The sequence below is a fragment of the Ceratotherium simum genome, chromosome 38, assembly GCF_057802395.1.
Source record: "Ceratotherium simum simum isolate JZ-2026a chromosome 38, ASM5780239v1, whole genome shotgun sequence".
Classification (NCBI taxonomy): Eukaryota; Metazoa; Chordata; class Mammalia; order Perissodactyla; family Rhinocerotidae; genus Ceratotherium; species Ceratotherium simum.
Window position 1 is genome coordinate 22,208,385 of NC_141937.1, and position 24,284 is coordinate 22,232,668.

At 38.0% G+C, this 24,284-nt stretch overlaps 1 protein-coding gene across 7 annotated transcripts in view; it reads left to right on the forward strand.

Annotated features, from left to right (window-relative positions):
- Positions 1-24,284, forward strand: part of UTRN (utrophin) — a 504,353-nt gene that overhangs the window by 337,695 nt on the left and 142,374 nt on the right. For all 7 annotated transcript variants that reach the window (XM_087425184.1, XM_087425188.1, XM_087425183.1 and 4 more), the window contains 2 exons: positions 5,688-5,860; positions 18,423-18,579. In XM_087425184.1, coding sequence (XP_087281310.1) covers positions 5,688-5,860; positions 18,423-18,579 — 330 coding nt within the window. The remainder of the gene's footprint in view (positions 1-5,687; positions 5,861-18,422; positions 18,580-24,284) is intronic.

Consider the following 24,284-nt stretch of genomic DNA (forward strand, 5'->3'; position numbering starts at 1 on the left):
CTGCTGGGGCTTTAGGGAAAAATAGGAGGAGGATTGGCAATAGATGTTAGCCCAAGCCAGTCTTCCTCAGCAAAAAGAGGAGGATTAGCATGGATGTTAGCTCAGGGCTGATCTTCCTCACACACACACACACACACAAAAATAATAATAATAATAAAAAAAAATAAAAAATAAAATAAATATCTGTGTCCTATCAGAGGATTCAAACAGTTCTGGTCAATATAATCTAAAGAAACATTTTTGCTTATGTAGTTATAGTCACTACTTGATTATAGAGCATGATAAAGAAATAAATGTACGTGATATACATTATAAAGTATTTGCATGTAGTATTTCTCTGGGTTATATCATTAAATAAATGTCCAGTTAAGGGCAAAATTAACATGAAAATATCAATTATTAAATCTTAGAAAATAATAAGTGTTTTCCTTTATTTGTGAAGTTAATTTTGCCCTGGGTAGTGGGTGTTATGTGCAAAGAGACCAACTCTTGGTCAGGGAACCTCTGTGAGCTTTTGTAGCAATCTTCTGGAAGGCTCTTATGAAAGAGTGCATCTTACACTTTGGATGGTGTTTTCCTTAGAGAAAACCATGTAGTCCTTTTATTCTAACCCCTGGCTTTTTTTTAACCTTCTACATTATGCTTCCATTGTTTTCAGGTACATTTCAAGCATTTCAAGTGAATCCTTAAAATATTTCTTCTGTTTTTTTTTGTTTTTGTTTTTGTTTTTGAGGAAGATTTCCCCTGAGCTAACATCTGTTGCCAATCCTCCTCTTTTTTGCTGAGGAAGATTGGCCCTGGGCTAGCATCCATGCCCACGTTCCCCTACTTTATGCGGGCTGCCGCCGCAGCATGACTTGACAAGCGGTGCGTGGGTCTGTGCCCGGGAAAGTGGAGCGCGTGCACTTAACCGCTATGCCACCAGACCAGCCCCAGTCTTCTGTTCTGTTTTTAAATGTTAGTTCAGCTGCTTGAATATCTTGCTGTGGCCCCCTGTGCACATGACCGGCTTATGTTAAATGCTTGGAAGAGCATTGCTTTGTGCTTCTAGATGGATTACATTCCCATAACTAATTATCAATAACTATTTTGTGCTGTTTAATGTTCAGAAAGGCTTTCAGGTGACAGAGGTAAGCCTTAGTGGGGCAAGTCTTCCAGCTGTGCAGTCAGGGTAAACCCTCTTTCATGGAACTTTAATTTATCTTAGCATTTGATGCTACATCAAGGTCATGATGTGACAGCCTCCCATGCTGGCATCTTGATTTTAAAATTAGTGCATCATTGCACAGTGATCTACAAAGGAGCACGATTCATTAACTGCGTGTAATTCTAAATTTCCAATGAAGGGTTAGGCAGGGCTTTGCAGTGCAAGCTTCTAAAAATTTCAGGTTCCCCATGTTAATTTTTTTTTTTTTTCCCTGAGGAAGATCAGCCCTGAGCTAACATCCATGCTAATCCTTTTCTTTTTGCTGAGGAAGACTGGCCCTGAGCTAACATCTGTGCCGATCTTCCTCCACTTTATATGGGACGCCGCCACAAAATGGCCTGACAGGTGGTGTGTTGGTGGTCGCCTGGGATCCAAACCTGTGCCGCCAGCCGAGGAGCACGCACACTTAGCTGCTATGCCATGGGGCCGGCCCCCCGATGTTAAATTTTTTAAATGAACAGATTAAACAAAATGATTACTACACTCCCTTCCAATTATTTAATTGTCTGATTTTCCCTGACACTATAGTGGCTAATATGCCAGTCAATCAAGATAAACTTATTTATACTTTTATTCATGAATTTATCCATCTGTCTATCTATCATCTATCTGTCTGTCTATCTATCTATCTGTCTATTGTCTGTTTGGATCTATTTTACTTTAAGCTCATTCTGTCTAATAGAGACTGTGAAGGAGACAGAAGAAATATTAAGATGATTTTCTGTCTTTAGGAGCTCTTGATATATTTGCCCAAATAAATATGCCACCAAATGCGAAATAAAACAAGATAATGTATGCTGATTTCCTTTTCTTTGATCATTTCCTGGATGATTTCTTTCTCATTTTTGATGAGGCTCATGTGCGGGAGGGTTTTCCACATGTTGAAAGTTACATTTCAACATGAATTTATGATCACTGGTAGCACTCTTAACCAAAACTTTAGAGAAATACTTGTAATCATTGATGGGGCCAGTGATGCAGTTCTGTTTTATTCCATTCGTTATCGTGGCTGGGTTGGAAAAGGTACCACCTGATCTGATGTGAGGAGCCAAATTTGCTTCATGCTCTTGGTATCCAAATTTCCTGATGTTCTAGAATGATCTTGTGAAACTTAGAAAACTATTTATGCATCTTAATGCACTTTTGTCTTTCTACTTTTCTACTTTTCTTGAGTATGAAAGGAAGCAAACAGATCGGGCTACTTCAGGAAGTTGTGGTTTGAAGTCGCCTTGTGATTTTAGGTGTGGTCCACTGATAATAACGTTTAGGGACCTATACAGGAAATTTGTGGCGAGATTCTCCTTGGCAATAGAGAGCGAAGAGATGCCTTGCTCACCGTGTTGTTGAGCTTCTGGACAAAGACAACTCTCATACATATATGCAGCATAAGCTAAAAACCATTGACCTTGTAATATATCTCTTTAGATGTCTTAAAATGCATTTCGGAACACAACAATAGAACAATTCCATCCTTAAGTATAGGACTATAAAGTTCAGGGGATAACACCAAAGAACGTTTCAGCAGAACTTTTCTTTCCTCTTTCTTTTTCAATGAGAATTTCTGCTTGAAGTATCCCGAACCACGATTATAATGAGATTGCCATCTTCCATGCGTAGTGTTGCCCAATCTGAGAACCCCGAGTCAGTATCTGGCTCTGTTCCCTGCTCCCCTGGCAGTGTCCCCTCTGCGCTGCTCTGGGATGGGGATGCTAGTGAAATACAGAAGAGTCAACAATCTTGGAGTTTTTGTTCAGTGTTTAACGCTAATTCTGTGTGTACCCAGGTCACACTTTGCAGGTGGACCTGATTTGGCTCTGTCATTAGGGTCAGATAACCTCAGAGACCATGGGTTTGCAAATTTGAAGCATGAATCTTGCAGAAGCTCTCCGTCAGACTTTGTGTCCATCTCTCCCACTTCTCAAATCTGACTCTGTTAGTGTCACGTTAGACATGACAAATCCCAAAAATTATAATACAGCACTTCTGCCCCTTAACTTTCCTACCCTGCTGATTGGAGTAGTGAGGTGCAAAAGGCACTTCCATGGATCCTTCTGGTTAGTGTAGGTCTGTGATGCTTGAAGAACAGTCCCTTAGATGCTGGCCCCTAAGCCTTGGTCCTGATGGAATTCATGCATTGCTTACCTGGAGTGAGTTCTAAATGAATGAAAGCATTCTGCATATTTAAAGACTTTCTATTTAAATTTTTATCTTGCTCATTTAGAATTGGATAAACTTAAGAAGAGTGAGGCTTCTTAAGGAAGCCTTCTAAAGGAAAACTTAAGATGAGAAGGGTAATAAAATTATGGTGATGAAGAGTTTGCTCTCCTTTTACTAATTCAGATTCATTACCTGAAGTATAAATGTTTAATTTCAGTGGTAAGTTGTCTTAATATTCATTACCAATTAATGCCGTGGAGACTCACTCCACGCCTTCATGGCCCCCTCTGGTGTCTGTTATCATGTTTGTCAATTCACTCATTGTTGGATGGCAGTGGCTGTCACACTAGAGTTAGCTACAACTAGATTGCTTCTGTTTTATTCAGGAGGAAAAGATGATTGCTAAATTAATATAGATAATTGTGTTGACAATCTTATAATAGGAGAGTTTTAAAAAAATTGATAAGACTCTGTATTTAAAATATGCTATATGTATCTAAACCCTGTTTTTTGTAGAAACTTGGAAACTCAGAGAAGTATAAAGAAGAAATCACCTTTAATCCTCTTATATAAGACTTGTCACTATTTTGATTTATTCCTTCCGGTTTTTAATGTGTATGTGTGTGCAATGATATGCCAATACGTATGCTAATTTAAATACCTACTTTAAAATTATCATCATAATATATAGTTTTAGATTCTCCATTTTTAAACTTTATATTATATAACCATTAATATATTATGATAGCTTCCACTTTTTTACTTTAAAACCAGTATGATGAATGTGTTTATACATCAATCTTCTAGGATAGAAAATTTAAACAGCTTTAAGGCTTTTGATACAGATTACTAAAATGCTTCCTTAAAGTCTGAACCAATTTTTATTATTAATTTATAATAATTCTTATTTTACTTAAACTACACTTGAATTTACTTTATAAAAATATAATATTTTCCTATTTAACAGGAGAAAATATTTTGTCATTAGTTTTTATTTCTTAATGAGGAGAAAAATTTTTATGAAAATGTTGTTTTAAAATTTTAGAAATAAATTTTATTAGATTGAAAGGATGAACTATTAGTACTTTTGTCTAAATGTAAAAAGATAGTTAAAATTATGTACTATCTTAGTGACCCCTGTAAAACTTCATCTTTTGAAGAAAGTTTTGCCCACGTGTAAAGGGGAGAAGGAATCTGAGTATTAAGCAAAAGTTCAATGATTTGGAAACAGTTGTATAATATTTCAAAAATTGCTCATTGAGGCTGAAATACTAATATCTAACTAGCTGATACATGAAATTTAGATTATAATATTCTATGTTTAAGAACTAGGGACTCAGGGCCGGCCCTGTGGCTTGGTGGTTAAGTGCGCGCGCTGCGATGCTGGTGACCCGGGTTCGGATCCCGGGTGCGCATCGAGGCACCGCTTCTCCGTTCATCCTGAGGCCGAGTCCCACATACAGCAACTAGAGGGATGTGCAGCTACGACATACAACTATCCACTGGGGCTTTGGGGGGAAAAAATAAAAAAAAATAAATAAAATCTTTAAAAAAAAAAAAAAAAGAACTAGGGAATCAATGTATAGAAGATTTAAAGACTATCATTTCTTTCTTTCTTTTTTTTTTTTGGTGAGGAAGATCAGCCCTGAGCTAACATCCATGCCAATCCTCCTCTTTTTGCTGAGGAAGACTGGCCCTGGGCTAACATCTGTGCCCATCTTTCTCCACTTTATATGAGACGCCACCACAGCATGGCCTGACAAGCGGTGTGTTGGTGCGCGCCCGAGATCTGAACCTGGGCCGCCAGCAGTGGAGCGCATGCACTTAACCGCTTTGCCACAGGGCCGGCCCCTAAAGACTATTATTTTCAATGTAAGAATTGTGGAAATACTTGAACTGGAAATACTTGAACTTGTTATCATTTAAAGTGAAATTAACTATTTGTTTAAAAGAAACTCATCGGGGGGCTGGCCCCATGGCCTAGTGGTTAAGTTCGGCACGCTCTGCCTCGGCAGCCTGGGTTTGCAGGTTCGGATCCTGGGCATGGACCTACACCACTCATCAGCCCCGCTGTGCAGGCGACGACCTACATATAAAGTAGAGGAAGATTGGCACAGATCTTAGCTCAGGGCTAATCTTCAAGCAAAAAAAGTGGAAGATTAGCAATGGATGTTAGCTCAGGGCGAATCTTCCTCAGGGCAAAAAAAAAAAATAGAAACTCTTTCTGTGGAATATAAAAAAATAAAGCTCTTTATAGAAATCCCAAGTGATGTTGACACTAATACCTAACATTTGCATTATCTCTTTGCTTTTTTCTCTTTAGGACATCCAGGCAGAAATTGATGCCCACAATGACATATTTAAAAGCATTGATGGAAACCGGCAGAAAATGGTAAAAGCTTTGGGAAATTCTGAAGAGGTTACTATGCTTCAGCATCGACTGGATGATATGAACCAAAGATGGAATGACTTAAAAGCAAAGTCTGCTAGCATCAGGTCAGAATAGTCAATGTCAAAATAAAAATAATGGGAGAGGGGGACTTTGGTGCTTTTTGTATATCAGCAAAAGAACAGGAAGCCTTACCACTATGCTACTTTCTCAGAAATAGTTTAAGATTTAAATGCAAAGACTATTCTTTTTAACGTTATAGTTTTAGCTCCATTTATGTCCAGTGCCCTCTGCCAACTGTTCCTGACTGTTCACAAATTTGCACATCCTGTTTTAAACCTGATAATACTATTAAGAAGAAGCTTACCAACACCTGCTAATTACTGAGTATTTACCTTGACCAAATACTGCTTTAGGATCCTTACAAATGCTTCTTTATTTAGTACTCAAAAATCTTAGTAAGGTGAATGGTAAAACCCTTTCTTACATGAGGAAACAGAGGCTTAATAAATATAAGGAACTTGCCAAGTTTCTGAGCTAACAAGTGCTGAACAGGATTTGAATCTGGATTTTTTTGATCCACAGTGAACATGTTTTGCTTCATCATGCTGTTTGTTTGTCCAATTTGATGTTGTGTTTATAGAAATTAAATATCTCTTATGGACACTGGAATGGAAAATGGAAAACTGATGATTTGTGACTGCATTTGGAGAGAGTAACATTAAATAAGGATGAATATGAGGACCACGATGCTGACTAGGAAGGACCTTGAAAAAATACTTATTGTGACAATTATTAGTGTTATTGGGAGTCAAGAATATTTTAGAATTATCTTTAAGAGCTGGTGGACAGCACCTAATTGGATATGATTTTAGAGGGAACCCACTGAAAACGTGTTATTGAGCAAAGATCCAAAAGAGGAATGTTGGTAGAAAGACTTAGAACTTGTACCTGGGTCAGTTTCTTTTAAAGCTCAGAAACTGTATGATGTATTGAAAAATGTACAATCTTAAACCATATAGTCTTGAATTTGACTCTTTGCCTTTACTATTAACTTTCTGATCTTGGGCAAGTTAGTGTCTCTGAGCCTTAGTTTTTTCATTTACAAAATCAAAGTATAAATATTTAGCGCACATGATTGTTGTGAAGATTGAATGGGATAATCTAATAGCTCCTTAATCTATGCCTGTGCAATGTAGCATCTAGTTTATTTTTTCATGCATCAAGGGCCTCAGTGGATCTCCTTCAGCTGGTCTCTGGATTTTATAGAACTACTTTGTAGAGAGTGGAAATCTTCAATGATTATTTATTATGAATGAATTTTTTTAAAAGTTTCTTTTGGAAGAGAAGTCCTGAAAGTTTTTATTCTTCTGAGGCTCATAGAGGGAGATTTGTACTTCTTTTTACACTTAAAGAAGGGGGTGATACAGCATGTAAAGATACTGTTGTAAATTATGTCAACATTAGCCAACTCTTCTTTTTTTAATAAGAGAGGAAAATTAAGGAATATTGTACAGTGAGAGAATATACTTATACTTGTTTACGATTGAATTTTCAATTGGCCAGACCTCATTGGGTTGCAGCTTTCTGTGCCCTGTAAACATAAATAAATAAAAAGATTTAAAATGTTAACACAGTGAAAAACATTCACTGAGGTTCTAGCAAGACCAGCATCTAGGCTAATAAGCTAACAGCCACAGGGCTGGCCCTGGTGAAGATTGTGCATGTGGTGCTGGAATTTTGAGAGTTTAGAGGATGAGTTCCTCAGGTAGGAGACTTAATGAAGGCCTACATCACAAACAGATCATTTCAAATGGAAAGCTACAGACAAAAATATCTTCTGCCTTTCATGGATATTATAGCCTAGCCTGTCAAGTTATTTTTTTCCTAACCTGGAAAGAGAGAACTTATAAACTACAGTTGGAATATTATCTAATAAATAAATTAATGTTATTTTTAGAAGCTGGGCGAATAAGCTTTTGCCAGTGGACTTCTGCATGAAGATAGATCATACGTTCCAGTAAAATGTGTTATTAATGTGATAATGAATTAAAATAATTTTTAGCCTCATTACCCACTTCTGGAGATTCAGACATTTATTCAAGCATTTAATAAGAACTTACTTCTATGTGTAAGGCATTGCGAATCATAAATAAGATATGGCCCCTGCCCCTAGGGGGTTCTCAGTTCTGTCCAGGTTAAGGTGGGCCCAGAGGAGAGAGTGGTCACTTTCACTTCAGATGGTCATCAAAGGCTTCATAAAAGAGGCATTTCCTAAGCTGAGGCTTGTAAGACGTAGTTCTTCCCCAGATGGGCTGGGTGAGGACTGGAGAAGGGCATCTAAGCAGGAGGCTTGAAATAACACTGTGTTTTCACAGAATAGTTGAGAAGTTCAGTCTGGCTGAGAAGAGAATTTGCTGTTGGTGTAAAGGGGAACGATAATGGCTAGAAAAAATGTGGAGAGAGAGGTAAGACACAAATCATGGAGCACCTGTGTGCACCATGCTCCATTCTCCTGGTAATGGAATTTGAAAACTTTCAGGCAGCGTGATTAGATTTGAGCTTTGGAAAGACCCCCTCCCACCCAGCTGCAGAGGATGCATTAGATGAGCGCAATTCTGAAGACAGGGAGACCTGTTAAGGCCTTTTCAGTATCTAGGAAAGGGAAGAGAGACTGAATAGATACTTAGTTCATGTTGTTGAGGCACTGGGGAGACATCCAGAAACAAATAACCAGTAGCCATTGGATGGATATCTACTCTTCAAAAGAGCTGTAGACCAAATAGACAGATGGTGGAATGGGAAGTGTCCAGATAGAAGTGGCGGGTAAGCATGGAGAGTAGGCAGGAGGGTGAAAAATTAGAAGAGGGCACAGCAAAGAATCCCAGGAAACCCTGATGCGTAAGGAGTAGGTGAAGGAAAGGGCAGGCAGCAAAGAAACCTGAGAAGTGACTGTCCCTGAGGAGGGAGGACAACCGGGAGAGAGTGTTGTCAAAAGCCAAGGGAGCAGGGAGGTTCAGAAAGGACGTAGTCAACAGTGTTGGCTGCTTGAACACGTGGAGTCAGACAGGGCTGCAGAGTCCAGGAGCAATTAGAAGGGGTTTGGTGCTTGGGCTGGCCCCGTGGCTTAGTGGTTAAGTGCCACGCACTCCGCTACTGGCGGCCCGGGTTCGGATCCCGGGCGCGCACCGATGCACAGCTTCTCTGGCCATGCTGAGGCCACATCCCACGTACAGCAACTAGAAGGACGTGCAACTATGACATACAGCTATCTACTGGGGCTTTGGGGAAGAAAAAAATGAGGAGGATTGGCAATAGATGTTGGCTCAGGGCTGATCTTCCTCACAAAAAATAAAAAAGAAGAAGGGGTTTGGTAACTTTTTGCCAGGGTCACTTTTTGGTTGAGGCACAAGTCTGATTGCAGAGGACTCAAGAGTCCAAATGGGAAGTGAGGAAGCAGAAATAGAAATGAGTCTCCACAGTCTTGTTTTCTCAAGTGAGTCTGCTGTGAAGGGCCGCGGAGAGAGAGAACACACTGCTATAACTATATTATTACACAGGACAGTACCGTAAGTTTATAACAGCTGGAGGGCTCTGTCTATATCTATACTGACTTGTCTAGGCTTTCATATAGATTGCATATGTCTAACTAAAGGAGTGAATGATACAGTCTTCATTTTTAACTTCAAAAATTGACAAAGTAAGTTATATTAAGATATTCATTATTACTTGGATGTTTACAAAAGATATATATATATATAAATTTTGTACCTAAATATATATATTATATATATAAATTTTGTGGTGATGGATGTTAACTAGACTTATTGTGGTGATCATTTCACAATATATACATATATTGAATCATTATGTTGTATGCTTGAAACTAATATAATGTGATGTCATTATATCTCAATTAAAAAAAGGTAAAATGGTTTATTATTTTCAATAATGGGCCCTCATCTAGGAAGCGTGCCTCAGAGAGAAGCAGTACAGATAGCACGTAATGGAGTTATGCTCTGGAGTTAGACTGCTGAGGTTCAAACTCTGGCTTTGTCACTTAGCTGCTGTGCCACCATGGGCAAGTTACTTAGCTGATATGTGTCTCCTCATATGTATATGGAGATGATAAGAGTAACTTCCTTCTAGAGTTGTCATGAGTATTTCATTTAATTAGCCTATATAAAGTGCCTAAAAGAGTGGTACTTTATTATTGAGTAAGCACTCAATAATTATTAACTATTATTATCATTCTCATTGATTACCATTCTGTTCGCTACTAGTTAGTTCAAAAGACATAGAAATTCTCCCTACGCCATCTTTTTTTTTTTTTTTTTTTTGGTGAAGGAGATTGGCCATGAGCTAACATCTGTTGCCAATCTTCCTCTTTTTGCTGAGGAAGATTGGACCTGAGCTAACATCTGTACCCATCTTCGTCTATTTTTTTAATATATGGAATGCCACCACAGCATGGCTTGATGAGCAGTGCATAGGTCCGTGCCCTGGGACCTGAACCCGCAAACCCCGGGCCATGAAAGCCGAGTGCACAAACTGACCACTACGCCACCAGGCTGGCCCCTCCCTACTCCATCTTTTTCTATCTTAGTCACTAATATTGGGAATTTCTGAGAAGGTCCTCCCTTTCCTGGCTAGATTCTGAACACATATGAAACGAAAGTATGGTCAAGAGAAAACAACAGTGCCGCATCAATTACTAACAGGGGCCGGGATGGAGGAGGTAGCTTAGAGTGAGAGCTTAATGGGACTGTTAACGGAACCCCAGAGTGAGGCAGAATTACCAGCGGTCCCTGGTCAGGGTGGCCTCCGAGTGGGAAACCCTGCATGAAGAACAGAAAGAACCCCGTCTCTACAGGCCCGTTCTCAAGAGGCAGGGGTGAGCTGAGCTGCGCACATCTAGTTATTCCCCAGATCTGCAAATCAGATTCATCACTCTCTCTCTACAGGGGCTGAGTGAGTGAAGGGATGGAGAAGAGACCAGGAGTGTGCTTAGTGAGAACAGCCCTCCCCAAGGGGTCAGGGTGGGGAAGCATTCTCATTAACAAGTATATAGAGGCAGATTACCTCCTGGTCACCCGCCTCCTTCCTTCAGTGCTAACTGAAAATGACGCCTGTGAAGCACACCGTGAGTTTCTGCTCCTTTCCTCTTTCCTCTCATGCTGTTAAGGCACAGTCTCCTCTTACACTGGCTTCTATTGTGAACAAATTCTCCTGTGTCTTTAATATTTCTCTACACTCTTCCACGACATTTATTTATAATTGAAAGTTGGCTTTTCCCTTAATTGCCTGCTTTACTTAAAACACTCATTAAGAGAGTTTAATTTCCACATTTTCCTCACCTGGCAGCCAATGGGAATATTCTGAGTATTTAACAACTGCTGTGGACACCAGACAATCAGAATGCCAGCCATAAACTTCCAGGATGGCACCCGCGGGCGCCCTGGCTGAACAGTAGTCCTGCCACGCGGGGATACGAGGGAAAGTTGGCAGCCTCTCTGCTCTTTCTTAAGCACTGCTTCTCCCTCTCTCAACAACATCTCTTTAGGAGTGAATACGTCCATTATTCTACCTCTCACCTTCTTATTCCTGCTTCCTCCTGATCTGTAAGACACTCTTCTACTTTACTCATTGATTTGAGCATCTGACTTCCTTTTTATTCTCCATCTCTTCCTCAGCTGTCATCCTTGGTATCAATATCTGTAGTGATAACATTTTATATTTTGACTTCCAAATTTGTTTTTATTTTATCTGTAAAAGCCTTTATCCCTATTCTGTTTCTAAGTCAAATAGACTTGGCCATACCTGGGACTGAGTTAACGTCCTGTGTCATCTTGGCATCCCTGAGATGATCAGTCTCTGGGAGACCCAGGGCAGATGGTTGTCCAGAACGCATTTTATTTTGCTACATTCCACCTGGCTGTGTGCATCTGAATGCCATTGGTGTTGCCATGTTAGTTAGAGAAGAGCCCTCTGTTGTATTGAATTAGAATTGTTTAAAACATCATCAATAAATCGACTTTCCTTCACTTGAAAGTTATGGACCTTATGAAGGGGGCACCTTCCTTCGTTAGCTTATTATATACCAAGACCATCTGTATACTGTTATTTAACCTTGAACTTTTATCCTTATATGTAATTCATCTATGCTATTCCTACTAGACTATTAAAAAATGCACATCCTCTAATATGTCCAACTGTGACATTCTTAGCCTTCTGTTTATTTTTTCTCCTTCTTCCTGAACCCGCCTGTCTTTCTCCTAATCTTTAGTTGCTTAAACCTTTCCTCTTTTCAGACTCCATCAACCCCTTCTACCCAGCTTGGATTCCATCATAAGTCATTTCAGTGATGACAGGACCTTGAATTTCCTTTCCCCCTTGAATTTCCTGTCTACTTTTCCAATCTCTGACACTCTGAGGACCGCATCCTCTCTATCCCCTGCTCTTAATTCTGGGCTTCCTAATGTTACATGGGAAAGTGAAAAATGCTAACATTTCTTCTACTATAATTTGACACTTTGTACTTAGAATTGGTATTGCGATTCTGAACGATTTTCTATTGTATTCACCACCATGGCTATTTTTTTTTTTTTTTTTGAGGATTTTGATGCCTCTTCAGCTCCCAAACATCTCCCAAAGCTCCCTCTCTGCAAGTGGCCTTGCTTCACCTTTCTGAGAAGGAGGCCATCTGATAAATGCCCTTTCTGTGAGTTCTGTATTTCAAATTGTGCTTTAATGAAGTCGGTGTTGTCGTGGTGGGGAACATCGGCTCTAATTTATCATCATTTTTAGAAGAGAGAATACTGCTAAAGATATTGAACATTCATGTGCCAGACCTACACTAAGTACTTTACAGGCATTATCTCCTTTGACCATGGTGTGGTCGCTGGAACTATGTAATAATATGTGGCTCAATACTTTGGGTTAATATCTTAAATATTATTTTGTAGTCTTTTGGATGACTACGATTAAACTGTTTTTTTTTTTGAGGAAGATTAGCCCTGAGCTAACATCCGATCCCAATCCTCCTCTTTTTGCTGAGGAAGATTGGCCCTGGGCTAACATCCGTGCCCATCTTCCTCTACTTTCTATATGGGATGCTGCCACAGCATGGCTTGACAAATGGTGCATCGTTGTGCGCTCAGGATCCGAACCTGCGAACCCCGGGCAGTCAAAACGGAGCTTTTGAACTTAACCGCTACGCCACTAGGCACGCCTCCTGATTAAATTTTTTTTTGTGTGAGGAAGATCAGCCCAGTGCTAACATCTGCCAATCCTCCTCTTTTTTTGCTGAAGAAGACTGGCCCTGAGCTAACATCCGTGCCCATCTTCCTCCACTTTATATGGGACGCTGCCACAGCATGGCCTGACAAGTGGTGTGTTGGTGCGCTCTGGGGATCCGAACCGGGGAACCCCGGGCCACCGCAGCAGAGCGCTCGCACTTAACCACTGAGCCACGGGGCCGGCCCCTGATTAAACTTTTTAAATACTGAAATCCAAGGTGCCAGATATTCTTTTGTGATCAAAAAGCAGTACATACAATTCTGTGTTTTACTTAGAACAGTATAAGAGAAGATAGCTAATGATTTGAAAATTCAGCTAAAAGATAGACTCTTAGGAACTTTGACAGTATTTTTTACTCCCTGGAAAAATACAAATTGGAAATATACTGATAAATTCAGTAATGTAAATGACATGGCCTAAATTTTTATGTTAAATTCATTCAATTTAGGATTATGTTAATTAAATATCCACTTATCAGCTTAACGATGTTTAATCTAGATCCTTATTAACTTATGATTTCAAAGGCCAGTGAAATTGTTAAACCTAATGAAAAGAGAGTTCAAAGATAAAATTCTATCTTCCCTTTTTTTATGAGGCTCTTAAAAATTCAGAGCACCTTTTAAAAAGCCCTTAGAGAAGATTAACCTTTAACATCATCATTACATCTAATGTTATCACATTTTACAATGTCATTGACACCACTTTTAACCTTAGGTTGTTGATTTTGCTAACTGTATTGTAAAACTACTAAAATTTCCTTTTCCCGAATCTAATAGAGGAAGATTCCGCTGCTGTCTTCTTTCTTTTTTTCCTGTGGTTCAGCACTTTCCGATAGAACTTTCTGCAATGATGGAAATGTTCTATATCTGTACTGTTCAGTACAGTAGTCACTCACCGTATGTGGCCTGTTGAGCACTCGAAATGTGGCCTGAATTGAATTTCAAGTTTTATTTGTTTTGATTAACTTAAATTGAAATTGAAATAGCCACATGTCGCTGGTGGATACCATATTGGAAGCTCAGACTGAATTCAGAGGACTTGACTTCTTTCTCCTAGTGGGTCTCAATTCCCTTTCTGGGAGCAGGGCTAATCTCCTTTAACCTTACTGGTTATTCTTGCAGTAATAAAGATATTTTCTTCATCATAACTCAATTTATAACCTATAGATTTTACCATAAAGTAAAAAGAAATTTTGTGTGTAGTAAGAATGCCAAATTGGAATTGAATTCTGTGCAGTCTTTACACAATAGGGGACAGTATGTCTTTGCTTCTCTTTATTTGAGTCGTTATATTCTTTGCCTGTCTACAAATGTATCTTTACCTGTCTACAAATATATCTGGGCAGTTCCTATCTGCCCCCTTAATGCTGCCCGTGATGAAAGCAAGGGAGTGGAAAGAGCATGGACTTTAGTTTGGGTTCCAAATTCTTGCCATGGCTTCCTTCTGTTAGCCATAGTTCCCTCCTAGAGTTGTTAGGTTTCCTGTCTCAAGAGTATGCGATCTCAGGTTAGTGTTCTGTCTCAGGTTTACTTGTCTGAGAAAGTTCTAGAACTTTCCATTTCTGAAAAGTGTAGTGCCTGACGTCAGAGCAGATGCTCCATAAATGTTTGTTTTTATTGAATAAATGAAAAACTATAGTATTTTACTTTAACAAATGCCCCTCTTTACTCACACAGTTTCCTCGCTTTCTCCTATCTATACATTGGGAGAAGGAGTACAAACTTATTTGAAGAAACCTTGAAAGGTAGAGGCTTTAGGTGATTTAAAATAGATATTAATACCTACTTTCCTCCGTAGTTCCTTTTCAACTACAGCCATGCACCGCATAACAATGTTTCAGCCAACGATGGATCACATATACAATGGTGGTCCCATAGATTAGTACCATATGGCCTAGGTGTGTAGTAGGCTATACCATGTAGGTTTGTGTAAGTATACTCTGTGATGTTCACACAATGACGAAATTGCCCAGTGACGTATTTCTCAGAATGTATCCCCATTGTTAAGCAACACATGACTGTATATTTAAATGATGAAGTACCATTTTTATGGGTCTTTACCTTCCAACAAGTTTTTGCATTATATTTTTAAAAATAACTGGTCCCTTAAAAATGTTTAAAGGGTTGTAAAATAAATGATTCAATCTAGAAAGAGGTAACTTGTGTGAAGCATATTCTGTAGTAGACATTATCCTAAGTTGATAATACATTTAATTAAAGTGTCTATTGCTTTGCACATGTCAAATACCCAAAGAATGAACTCAAGCAGGTGAGAGTTAGGATAATAAATCAATTATCCAAAATGTGAGTGCTTGTGGATATATGTCAGATGAAGAAACATTTTAAGTGAAGATTCTGAAAACATGATTGATGACTGGTTAGGTATAGTCATGGGGAAATGTAAGCTTTAATATGTTTAGAGTAAAATTGAGAAAGTACAACTACACCAAACACCAATTTTAAGATTTCTTCTTGCAAAGCATTCAACCCATTGCCCAAGAAAAGGCTTTCATCTTGAAAGATGAAAGAATTGAATTGAAACTAGAATACTGAAGCCTACTACGGAAGCATGCATTTACTTGGGCATATGGTAGTAATCCACTAAACACATAGCTATAATCTGTTGGAGAATAACCAGAACAGATTTTCCAGACAAAGATTCTGCCAGATCGACTTGCCTTTTACTATGGAAAAAGAAAGATGCAGAGAAGCATATATACCAACATTATCTTTTTTATTTCAAAGTCACTTTAGTGTCTCTCTTAAACAAGTATTGCCTTCATCTTCACGAATAGTCCTTCAGGCGCTGAATGCTATAAATTTCAATGATCGATTTCATTACTTCTGCGCAGTCAAAAGAGTTAATTGCATTGGAAAAGACATTTGCATGCTCTTCAATACAATGAGTGTGTGTTACTGGATTTTAAAGGAATGTAATGTCTGGTTTAGTTATTGATTAAAGGGTTAAACTATAGACAGTGAAGATGCAGTATCAGATAACTTAAAATAAGAGGTCAGGGTATGTGTGTTAAGTGTTTGGCACACGGAGACACTCAAGCACTTCTTGATTGACTAAGAACCTCTGATTTCTAGCTGCCTTTTTTTTTTGCGTTTTAATATACTGGAAAGAAATTGCAACAGCTCAAATATACTTGTGGCAAAATGGTTTGTCACTGGCAGGGAGTTTTCAGTTAATATAAATGAAATTATTTAGTTCTGCTCTGTGACAAGTAAAATTATTGTTTATCAGGGATAGGTAATTACATATTTGGCCTAAAATTAATCAATATGAACACAGAAAGGCTGGTGCTCATGCAGAATCAGGATCTCATTAAAGCATAATTTTGTAAAGTGAGGTCAATCATAGCACCTGTAGAATGAATAGAAAAGATTGGAAATGCAAGGGAATAAAATAAATTTTTTTAGTCATATAATTCTCAAAGAATTATAAAATACCTCGAACTTCTTTCTGTATTTACAAATTATTATTATTTTATACCTAGATTTTTTGAATAAGACATAGAATTTTAGAGTTTGAGTAGTTTGTTTTATATTAGCTGGCTGAAAATAGAACTATAAACAGATTACAAGACAATTGTAATATGTGACTGAATGCTGGTTCGTGGTGTCTTAGAGATAAGCAGAACTCTAATTTTTTTTTCTTTTAGCCAAGAATATTGGCTGATAGACGGTGGTCATTATTTTATGAATTAGAGGTGAGCTAGATGAACTAGAGATCAATGATTTATAGTTGTTCTTCTGAAAACATGAACTTTTAAACAAAGACTTCATGATATTGTTGAGAGAACCACCTGACGTGATCAGTGGGGAAATGTTTGTTTGAATTAACTATCGGCTTTGAGACAGAGGCTTAAGTAGGTTAGATGTCCAAAAAGGAAATTACCAATGGGTCTGAGGGACAGTATGGGGCTGAGTCTGGTATCGCTGAGGAAAAGAGCAGATTTGTGCAAGTGGAGATGGTAATGCCGATGTCAAGGTGAGGGTCGTTGTATGAGAGGATGTGAAACGTGGTGGACAGAGATTTCTTGTATCTGGGATTGCCCCAAATGAGTCATCTTTTGCCATCGTAAGTCTTTACTCTTTGGAAACTGTGTGTAACAAGGCTTGTGTCTGTTGCTATCAGCTTTACTCCTCTCAATCTGAAAGGTCAAGGTAATTCCATTTCACACAGTGAAGCGCTTAAATCCACATTCAGTCTGTCCACTGGGGTGATGCGAGATTGAGTGAATGCTAATTCCTTGGGTCTCTGGAGTTGTTTCTGATTGAGCTAGCTTTTCAAATCTAGCCCACGTGGTGTGGGCTTGAGACTGGATAAGTGGGCTTTCCCCAAGGCCCTAACAAGAGCAACTAGTAAATTTGTGCTTTTATTTGCATTTCTATTCTCAAAAGCTGTTGCTCTTATTGGCGTCTTCATCACATAAAAATATATTTCCTAAACATGGCTCCCTGATGATGTTCATCATTTAAGAAGCTGAAGGTACTTTCTGTGCTAAAAACAGAAATTATTATTGAAACAAAGACCACACCTGTAAATCAGAGTATTAAGTACCGAAATCCATGATTTCTACTCAGTTGTTTCCTATTTACAGTGGGCATTTGTCACTGGACCTCAGCCTTAAGCCCATAGTGTTCTGTCCGAGAGATGCCTTATTGTTTTCAAACTTTTTAAGGTAAATGTTGGTGATGTTCTGCTTTCAGTAATTTCTTTGGCTACAAGAGAAATCAAGATTAGTAATTTCCTTTCCTAAAAAATCAATTAGCTTTTTTTGGAAAGAAAAATAATATGGGCCTGTTGTAAATACTCAATTAGTATAAAACTATATAAAAATGACTGTGTTCTCAGTAGTAACCACATCTGGTATATATCTTTCTAAACAATTTATATGCATATAATTTCTTTCTTCTCACTAGACCTCTCTTCATGTATATAGATAAAATGAGAAAAAAATTTTATTTGGATGTACGTATATACTATACGTAAACTACTGAAACTTGTTTTTATAATTTTACCTTATATCGTGGACATGCTTCTTGAAAGCCTCATATTTATGCCTTTGTGGTGTGGAGGTATATGTTTTAAATTTTCCTGGATGTTACCAACATATCCTCTGAACATTCTAGCTTATTCAAAATAAATGTTTCTTACAGAATATATATATATATACATATATATATATATATATGTATATATATATGTTTTTTGTTTTTTTTTTTTTTTTGACAAAGAGTCAGCCTCTTTCTTGGATGTGAGCATTAGTTGATCATACAGGATTTTTAGGCTAAAGGAAGGTGTATAATTTTTTGGATGCAATTCAAACTTCTGAATGTGGTCAGCATTATCTCTCAACAGGGCCAATTTGGAGGCCAGTGCTGAGAAGTGGAACAGGTTGCTAACGTCCTTAGAAGAACTGATCAAATGGCTGAATATGAAGGATGAAGAGCTTAAAAAACAAATGCCTATTGGAGGGGATGTTCCAGCCTTGCAGCTCCAATATGATCATTGTAAAGTAAGTTGACCACATATGGTGGATACCTTTTTTTTGTTCATTTTGATTTTGGTGCAGTAAGTGCTTGAAATAAAATTCTAGATAAATATGTGAGTTGAACCAATTATCACAGGTTTTTTCCCCTCCCATTCTAATTGTCAATATTTAGGCACTTAATTTAAATTCCATGCATTGCTTCCATTTGTTTCAAATTAATTTGTCTTTACACATTTAACTAAGGTTTTTTCAAACATTACAGGTATCTAAAGCATAATATTGCTTTTAGCTTGTCATGAAATTTATCTAACTTTCCAATAGGTTTTAAAATATTAATATATTATATTGGGGAGATTTTTTTACTACAAGTTAATCTTAAATTCAGAAGTCATAGAGTCATAAAGGATCAAAACTATCTTGTTTATAACACATGAAAGTGAAAAAAGTAGGGACTTGTAGTAGTAAGAAAATAGAACAGTCTTAAAGCACATGAAGACCATAGTGTTTAAGATCATTTTATATGTTTTCTTTTTCTGGACTTAGACCTTTTTTTGAGGTACATTTTTATTCTGCTCAAATTTCTGTCTCTATGCAAATTTGTGCTTTAATAATCGGATATGCTGAAATGTTATCAACTGACACGTTAATTCTGAGATCCCTGTATTATTTAAATTCTTTGCCTTGTTAACTTTCCATTTGTTTATTTACTATTCCTTCATACCCATTTTTTCATATATTACATATCAGCCTGTTTTATTATATTTCTTTTACTCTTCACATACAATGCAGATTCTCATTCTGAATCTGTACATTTTAATGTGACGTTAGAAGTCTGTTTCCATTTAAAAAATGACAAACACTAACACATGTGTCTTCTAAAGGAAAATATCATCTATATAATAAGTTGCTTCAGTGCAAAATGACAAGACCTTGAAATTTATTTTATTTTGAACCCTTGTGATTAGGTTATTCAAATTACCATTTGAGTAAATTTTCTCTTTCTACTTGAAAAGAGAATATCATAGAGAAATAGCTCTAAGATAAGGAAAAGGAAGACACTATGGGTATATGCTATACAAACTAATTAATAATAATAATACAAGATTTAAAATGACTGATTTAAGAAAATCACATTTCTCCTTGCTTTTTTCAACTTTCTCTTATTAAAAAATTATTCATCTACTCATTTTGTGCATTTAGATATTAGTGATGAAATAGAATAATACAAAGCTTTCTAATAGAAGTGCTCTGGAAGGAATAAAATCTGCTTGTGACCAGGTGCTACTAGTTTTGGTTAAAACTGAAACCTTGAGGTATGAGATGATTGTCCTATTCTGGCCTTAGCAAGTAAAGCGCATATCAGCATTTCCAGTAAGTCCTGGCTATTTTCTACGCTCCCCCCAGCGAGGTCACTCTGTTTGAGGTTGTGCGTCACTCTATCTTAGAGCAGGGTATGCGGTTGCTCTGCTTCAACCCTTTAGACCCAGTCGTTTAGATAATAAAGCTAATACTGATAATGATGCTGGTGATGATATTGGTTCATTCATTCAACAAGTATGTATTGAGTGCCTCTTATGCACCAGGCACTATTCTAGGCACGTGAATCAACAATGAATGAAACAAAGTTCTTGCCTGATTCTGAGTTGTAAGAGACAGCACTAGACAAGCAATAAATAGAAAATATGTCCCATGGTAATAAGTGCCATTAAAAAAACAAAACAAGGTCAATGAGAAGAGAAGGATGGGAGAGCAGAGGAAGCAGAGGTGCCATTTTAAGTGGAGAAGGTCAGGAAAGTGCCGTAAATGGGGTGATTTTTGAATAGAGACCTGAAGTAAATGAGGCGGTAAGTAATGCTGCTCTCTGGGGGAAGGAATCTTAGAGAAAAGAGGACAGAAAGACACAGGCCACAGAGGCTGCAATGTTCTGGGCATATTTGAGGAATACCATGGAAACCAGTGTGGGTGAAGCAGTTTAGCCAAATAGAGAGAGAGATAGGAGATGAGGCCGGGGCGGGGGCGGTGGGGAGGGGAAGCGTGTTCAGATCACACAGATCCTTGGAAGTCCTTTCTAAGGGCTTTGGCTTTTACTCTGAGTGAGGTGGGAAGCCATGGAAACTTTTAATAATTATAGTGCTGTGATCTACTTACAGTATATAATAATTACTTGTTAAATTATGAAGAATAGATAGACTATAGAGGAGTTCAGAAATGTATTTTAGTAATCCAAGTGGGGGATGGTGGTGACTTGGATAAGGGCATAAGAATGGAGAGAGTGAGAAGTGGTTGGTTTCTCAGTATATTTGGAAAGAACCAACAGGATTTGCTGGAGAATTGGATATGTGGGTTATGAGAGAAAGAGGAGAGTCGTGATGTCAAGAGTCAAAGGTTTTTGGACAAAGCAAATGGAAGAATGGAAGTACCATTCAGAGAGATGGGGAAAAGTGCTGGATGAGCAGTCTGCAGAGGAAATTTTGTTTTTTGACATTTAAAGCTTAAGATGTTTAATAGGCAGTTGAATATACAAGTCTGAAATTGGGGGAAAGGTCAGGACTAGATCAAAGTTATCAGCATATATATTAGCTGTGGAATTGGATGAGATCACTTAGGGAGTCAAGAATTCCAAGACATGAGCCATGAGGTTCCCTAGCTTTAGAGGTTGGGAAGATAAGACGGAGAAGGGAGAGCCAAAATGGTAGAAGAGCTAAGAGAGAACAGTCTAGGATACCAAAGGAAGAAAGTGTTTCTGGAAGGAGGGTGTAATCACAGATCAAATACTGCTGAGAGGTTGAAGAAGGTGAGGTCAGAAAATTGACCATCTAAGACAGTCTCGTTGACCTTGACAAGAGTCATTTCAGTGGCTTGGTAAAGTTGGAAACCTAATTGGAGTAGACTCAAGAAAGAATATGAGCAGAAGAAGTATAGAGAACTCTTTCAAGGATTTTTTACAACAAAGGAAACAGAAGTGAGACAGTAGCTGGAGGGAGATTGTGGAGTCGTGTAATGGTTTTGTAAAGATGGAGACTAATTCAACCTGTTTCTATGCTGATGGGAATGACCAAAGTGGGCAAAGTCAATGATCCAGGAGAGAGGGTACCATGTAGGAACAGTGACAGGGTGGGATCCAGTGTACGGTGGAGTGGAGCAGTTGGTCTTAGGTAGGAGGGCAGAGAGTTCATCTGTTTTAACAGAAAGGAAGTGGAATGTATGGGTGTCGATGAAGGAAGGTTGGTAGATTTGGGTGTGGGAACATATAGATGTTCTCTTTTGGTTGCCTCTATTTTCTGAATGAATAAGAAGCAAGGTTATCACTGAATATGAGAAAAGAGGAGAAGAGGTGGAAGTTTGAGGAGAGAGGAAATAGAAAATATAGTCTAGAAGTGGGTGAGTTGATAAACTAGGAATGTCTGACAAGATCACAGGGCGGCGTATAGGGCCTGTGTGAGGTCAGCACTCATGAATTTAAAGTGAGAACAACCAATGTGAATGCTTTTCTTCCTCCATGTTTAGTTGCTTTAGTGAAGGTGAGGATTAATTGCACAGTTGAACGTGGTGAAGGAAGAGGGGCGCAAGGGAATTATAGAAATACAAGGGAGTTAAAGTAATGATTGCACATGGAATTACAGCTGCGTAAGGGGAGGCGTGAGGATAAGAGAGAGATGAGGGACAGTAGAAGGGTGTTTGAAATCAATGAATTGGACACTTCATTGGGCTGAGGAATTGTTCGAATTGAGGAATGTGGGAGGCACGTTCTGTAAAGAAAGCAGGTTGTGGTCAGAGAAGGGATGCTAGAAATCAAGTTTATGGAGGGGTGCATTCATTGTTAATAACAATATCTGGTGTCTTTTTGTGAAAGTGAGCTGCACAGATAGGGTGGAGAACAAGGTCCTTAGAAGAGAGCAGGTCAAGGAGCTGAGAGGCTGAGGTAGTGGAAGAATCATCTACGTGGATAATAAAATCCCCATGACCAGGAGACAGAGCCTGATGTCAAAATGACGATTATAAGAAGGAAGGGTCATGGTGGTGTAGGTTGGGATTCTAACATAAAAATGATGTTTTCACGTTCCTTTTATTCTTTGAGTCTTAAAACTGCTCAAAATACCCTTGGTTGGGAATGGGGGAGTGGAATAGTGAAGGTTGGTTGTAGTTTAGCCCTGCTTTCTAAATTTCTTGTGCCTGGTTCTAGACTTTTCTCAGGTTACTGTCACTTCTTTATCACAATTGCCACCACTTAGCATGTTGTGCATGTACTGTGGAGAGATGTTCCTTATCAGTAAGTCAGGAGTTTCCATTTAACAGTCTGTACTCCTTAACTTTGTGAGTTATATACTAGATGGTTTATATGAATAGCACTGATTGAGTTTCTTAGTATGAGGCTGGGTTGTTTCTCATCTCGTTGTTATATCCTTACTGGAAATAATCCTTTGTAGAGGTTCATGTTGATTCTAGATTCTAGAATATCCTACTTTATTGTGGTCTGTCATAGTCTACCTTCCAATTTTATCAATGACCCAAAACTACAGACTTTTTTTTTCTTAGGAAGATTGGCCCTGAGCTAACATCTGTTGCCAATCTTCCTCCTTTATTCCTTTTTTTCTCCCCAAAGTCCCAGTGGATAGTTGCATGTCATAGTTGTACATCCTTCTAGTTGCTCTATGGGGGATGCCACCTCAGTATGGCTTGATGAGCAGAGTGTAGGTGCACGTTTATTTCCCATCTTTTTTCTTTAACGGATTATAGAACTCTTTTCCATTGTAACTTGATGTAGCTTTAAACAGAACATAAAATAATTTTTAAACTAATTTTTCACAGATAAGTTCAGCATTAAATTTAGATGCCTTTTCTTTTAGTTTTATCTATTATTATAAACTCTGTAATTTTTTTTCTGACTTCTTGCTATTTTAGGCCGTTAATTGTCATAATAAAGTTTAAAAAAATCTTACCAGCTTCAAAGAACATTGCTTTACAGCTTAAAAGCACACAGAATCAATCAAAATCAACCCTTAAATGGCTTGATACTAATATTAGGCAAGATATTTTATTTTCTAAAATTTCCCCGTAGAAAGAGGGGGACCTTGTATTTGATTTCTGACTCATTCTCTTACCTTATAGGTAGCTGTCTGAATTACTTTATCTTGAGCAACAGTACTATTTCAAGAAGTCTAATTAATTTGACATAATCTCTCAATGCTAAATTAGAACATCCAGAGATTACCAGATGGAACTGTTCTGTTTTTTTTTTTTAAGGAGACAAAGACAGTTAACACCGATTTGTTAATTATTCCAGGAGATATGATCTCATAAGTGCAAGCCTTTGAATGTCATTGTACACAAGTCTTTTAAAGATCAGTTTAAAAAGTGATACCATATGCCCTTCTCTTGTGGACAAGACAGATACACATCCACAAGATGCATCTAAAAACCACCTGTGCTGATGTTATACGAAGAAGCACTTAAGTTTTACATTCAAATTTCCAGTGACATCGTTATATGCGAAGTAGAAAGCAAAGTTATGTCTCAATACCTTCGGTGGATGTGGGTTATTTACTGCATGCTAGAAAACCATGAAGTGACTGAAAAGTTGCTTCCAGGGCTGTAAACTCTGATGTCAAAGAGTTATGTGAAGAATTTGAATGAAATAATTATAAGTAGACCTCTGACTAACTATATCCTTGGCAGTTTATATATTCAAGTTGACTGAAAACTTTTTTTTTGGCTCTTCTCATTTAGAT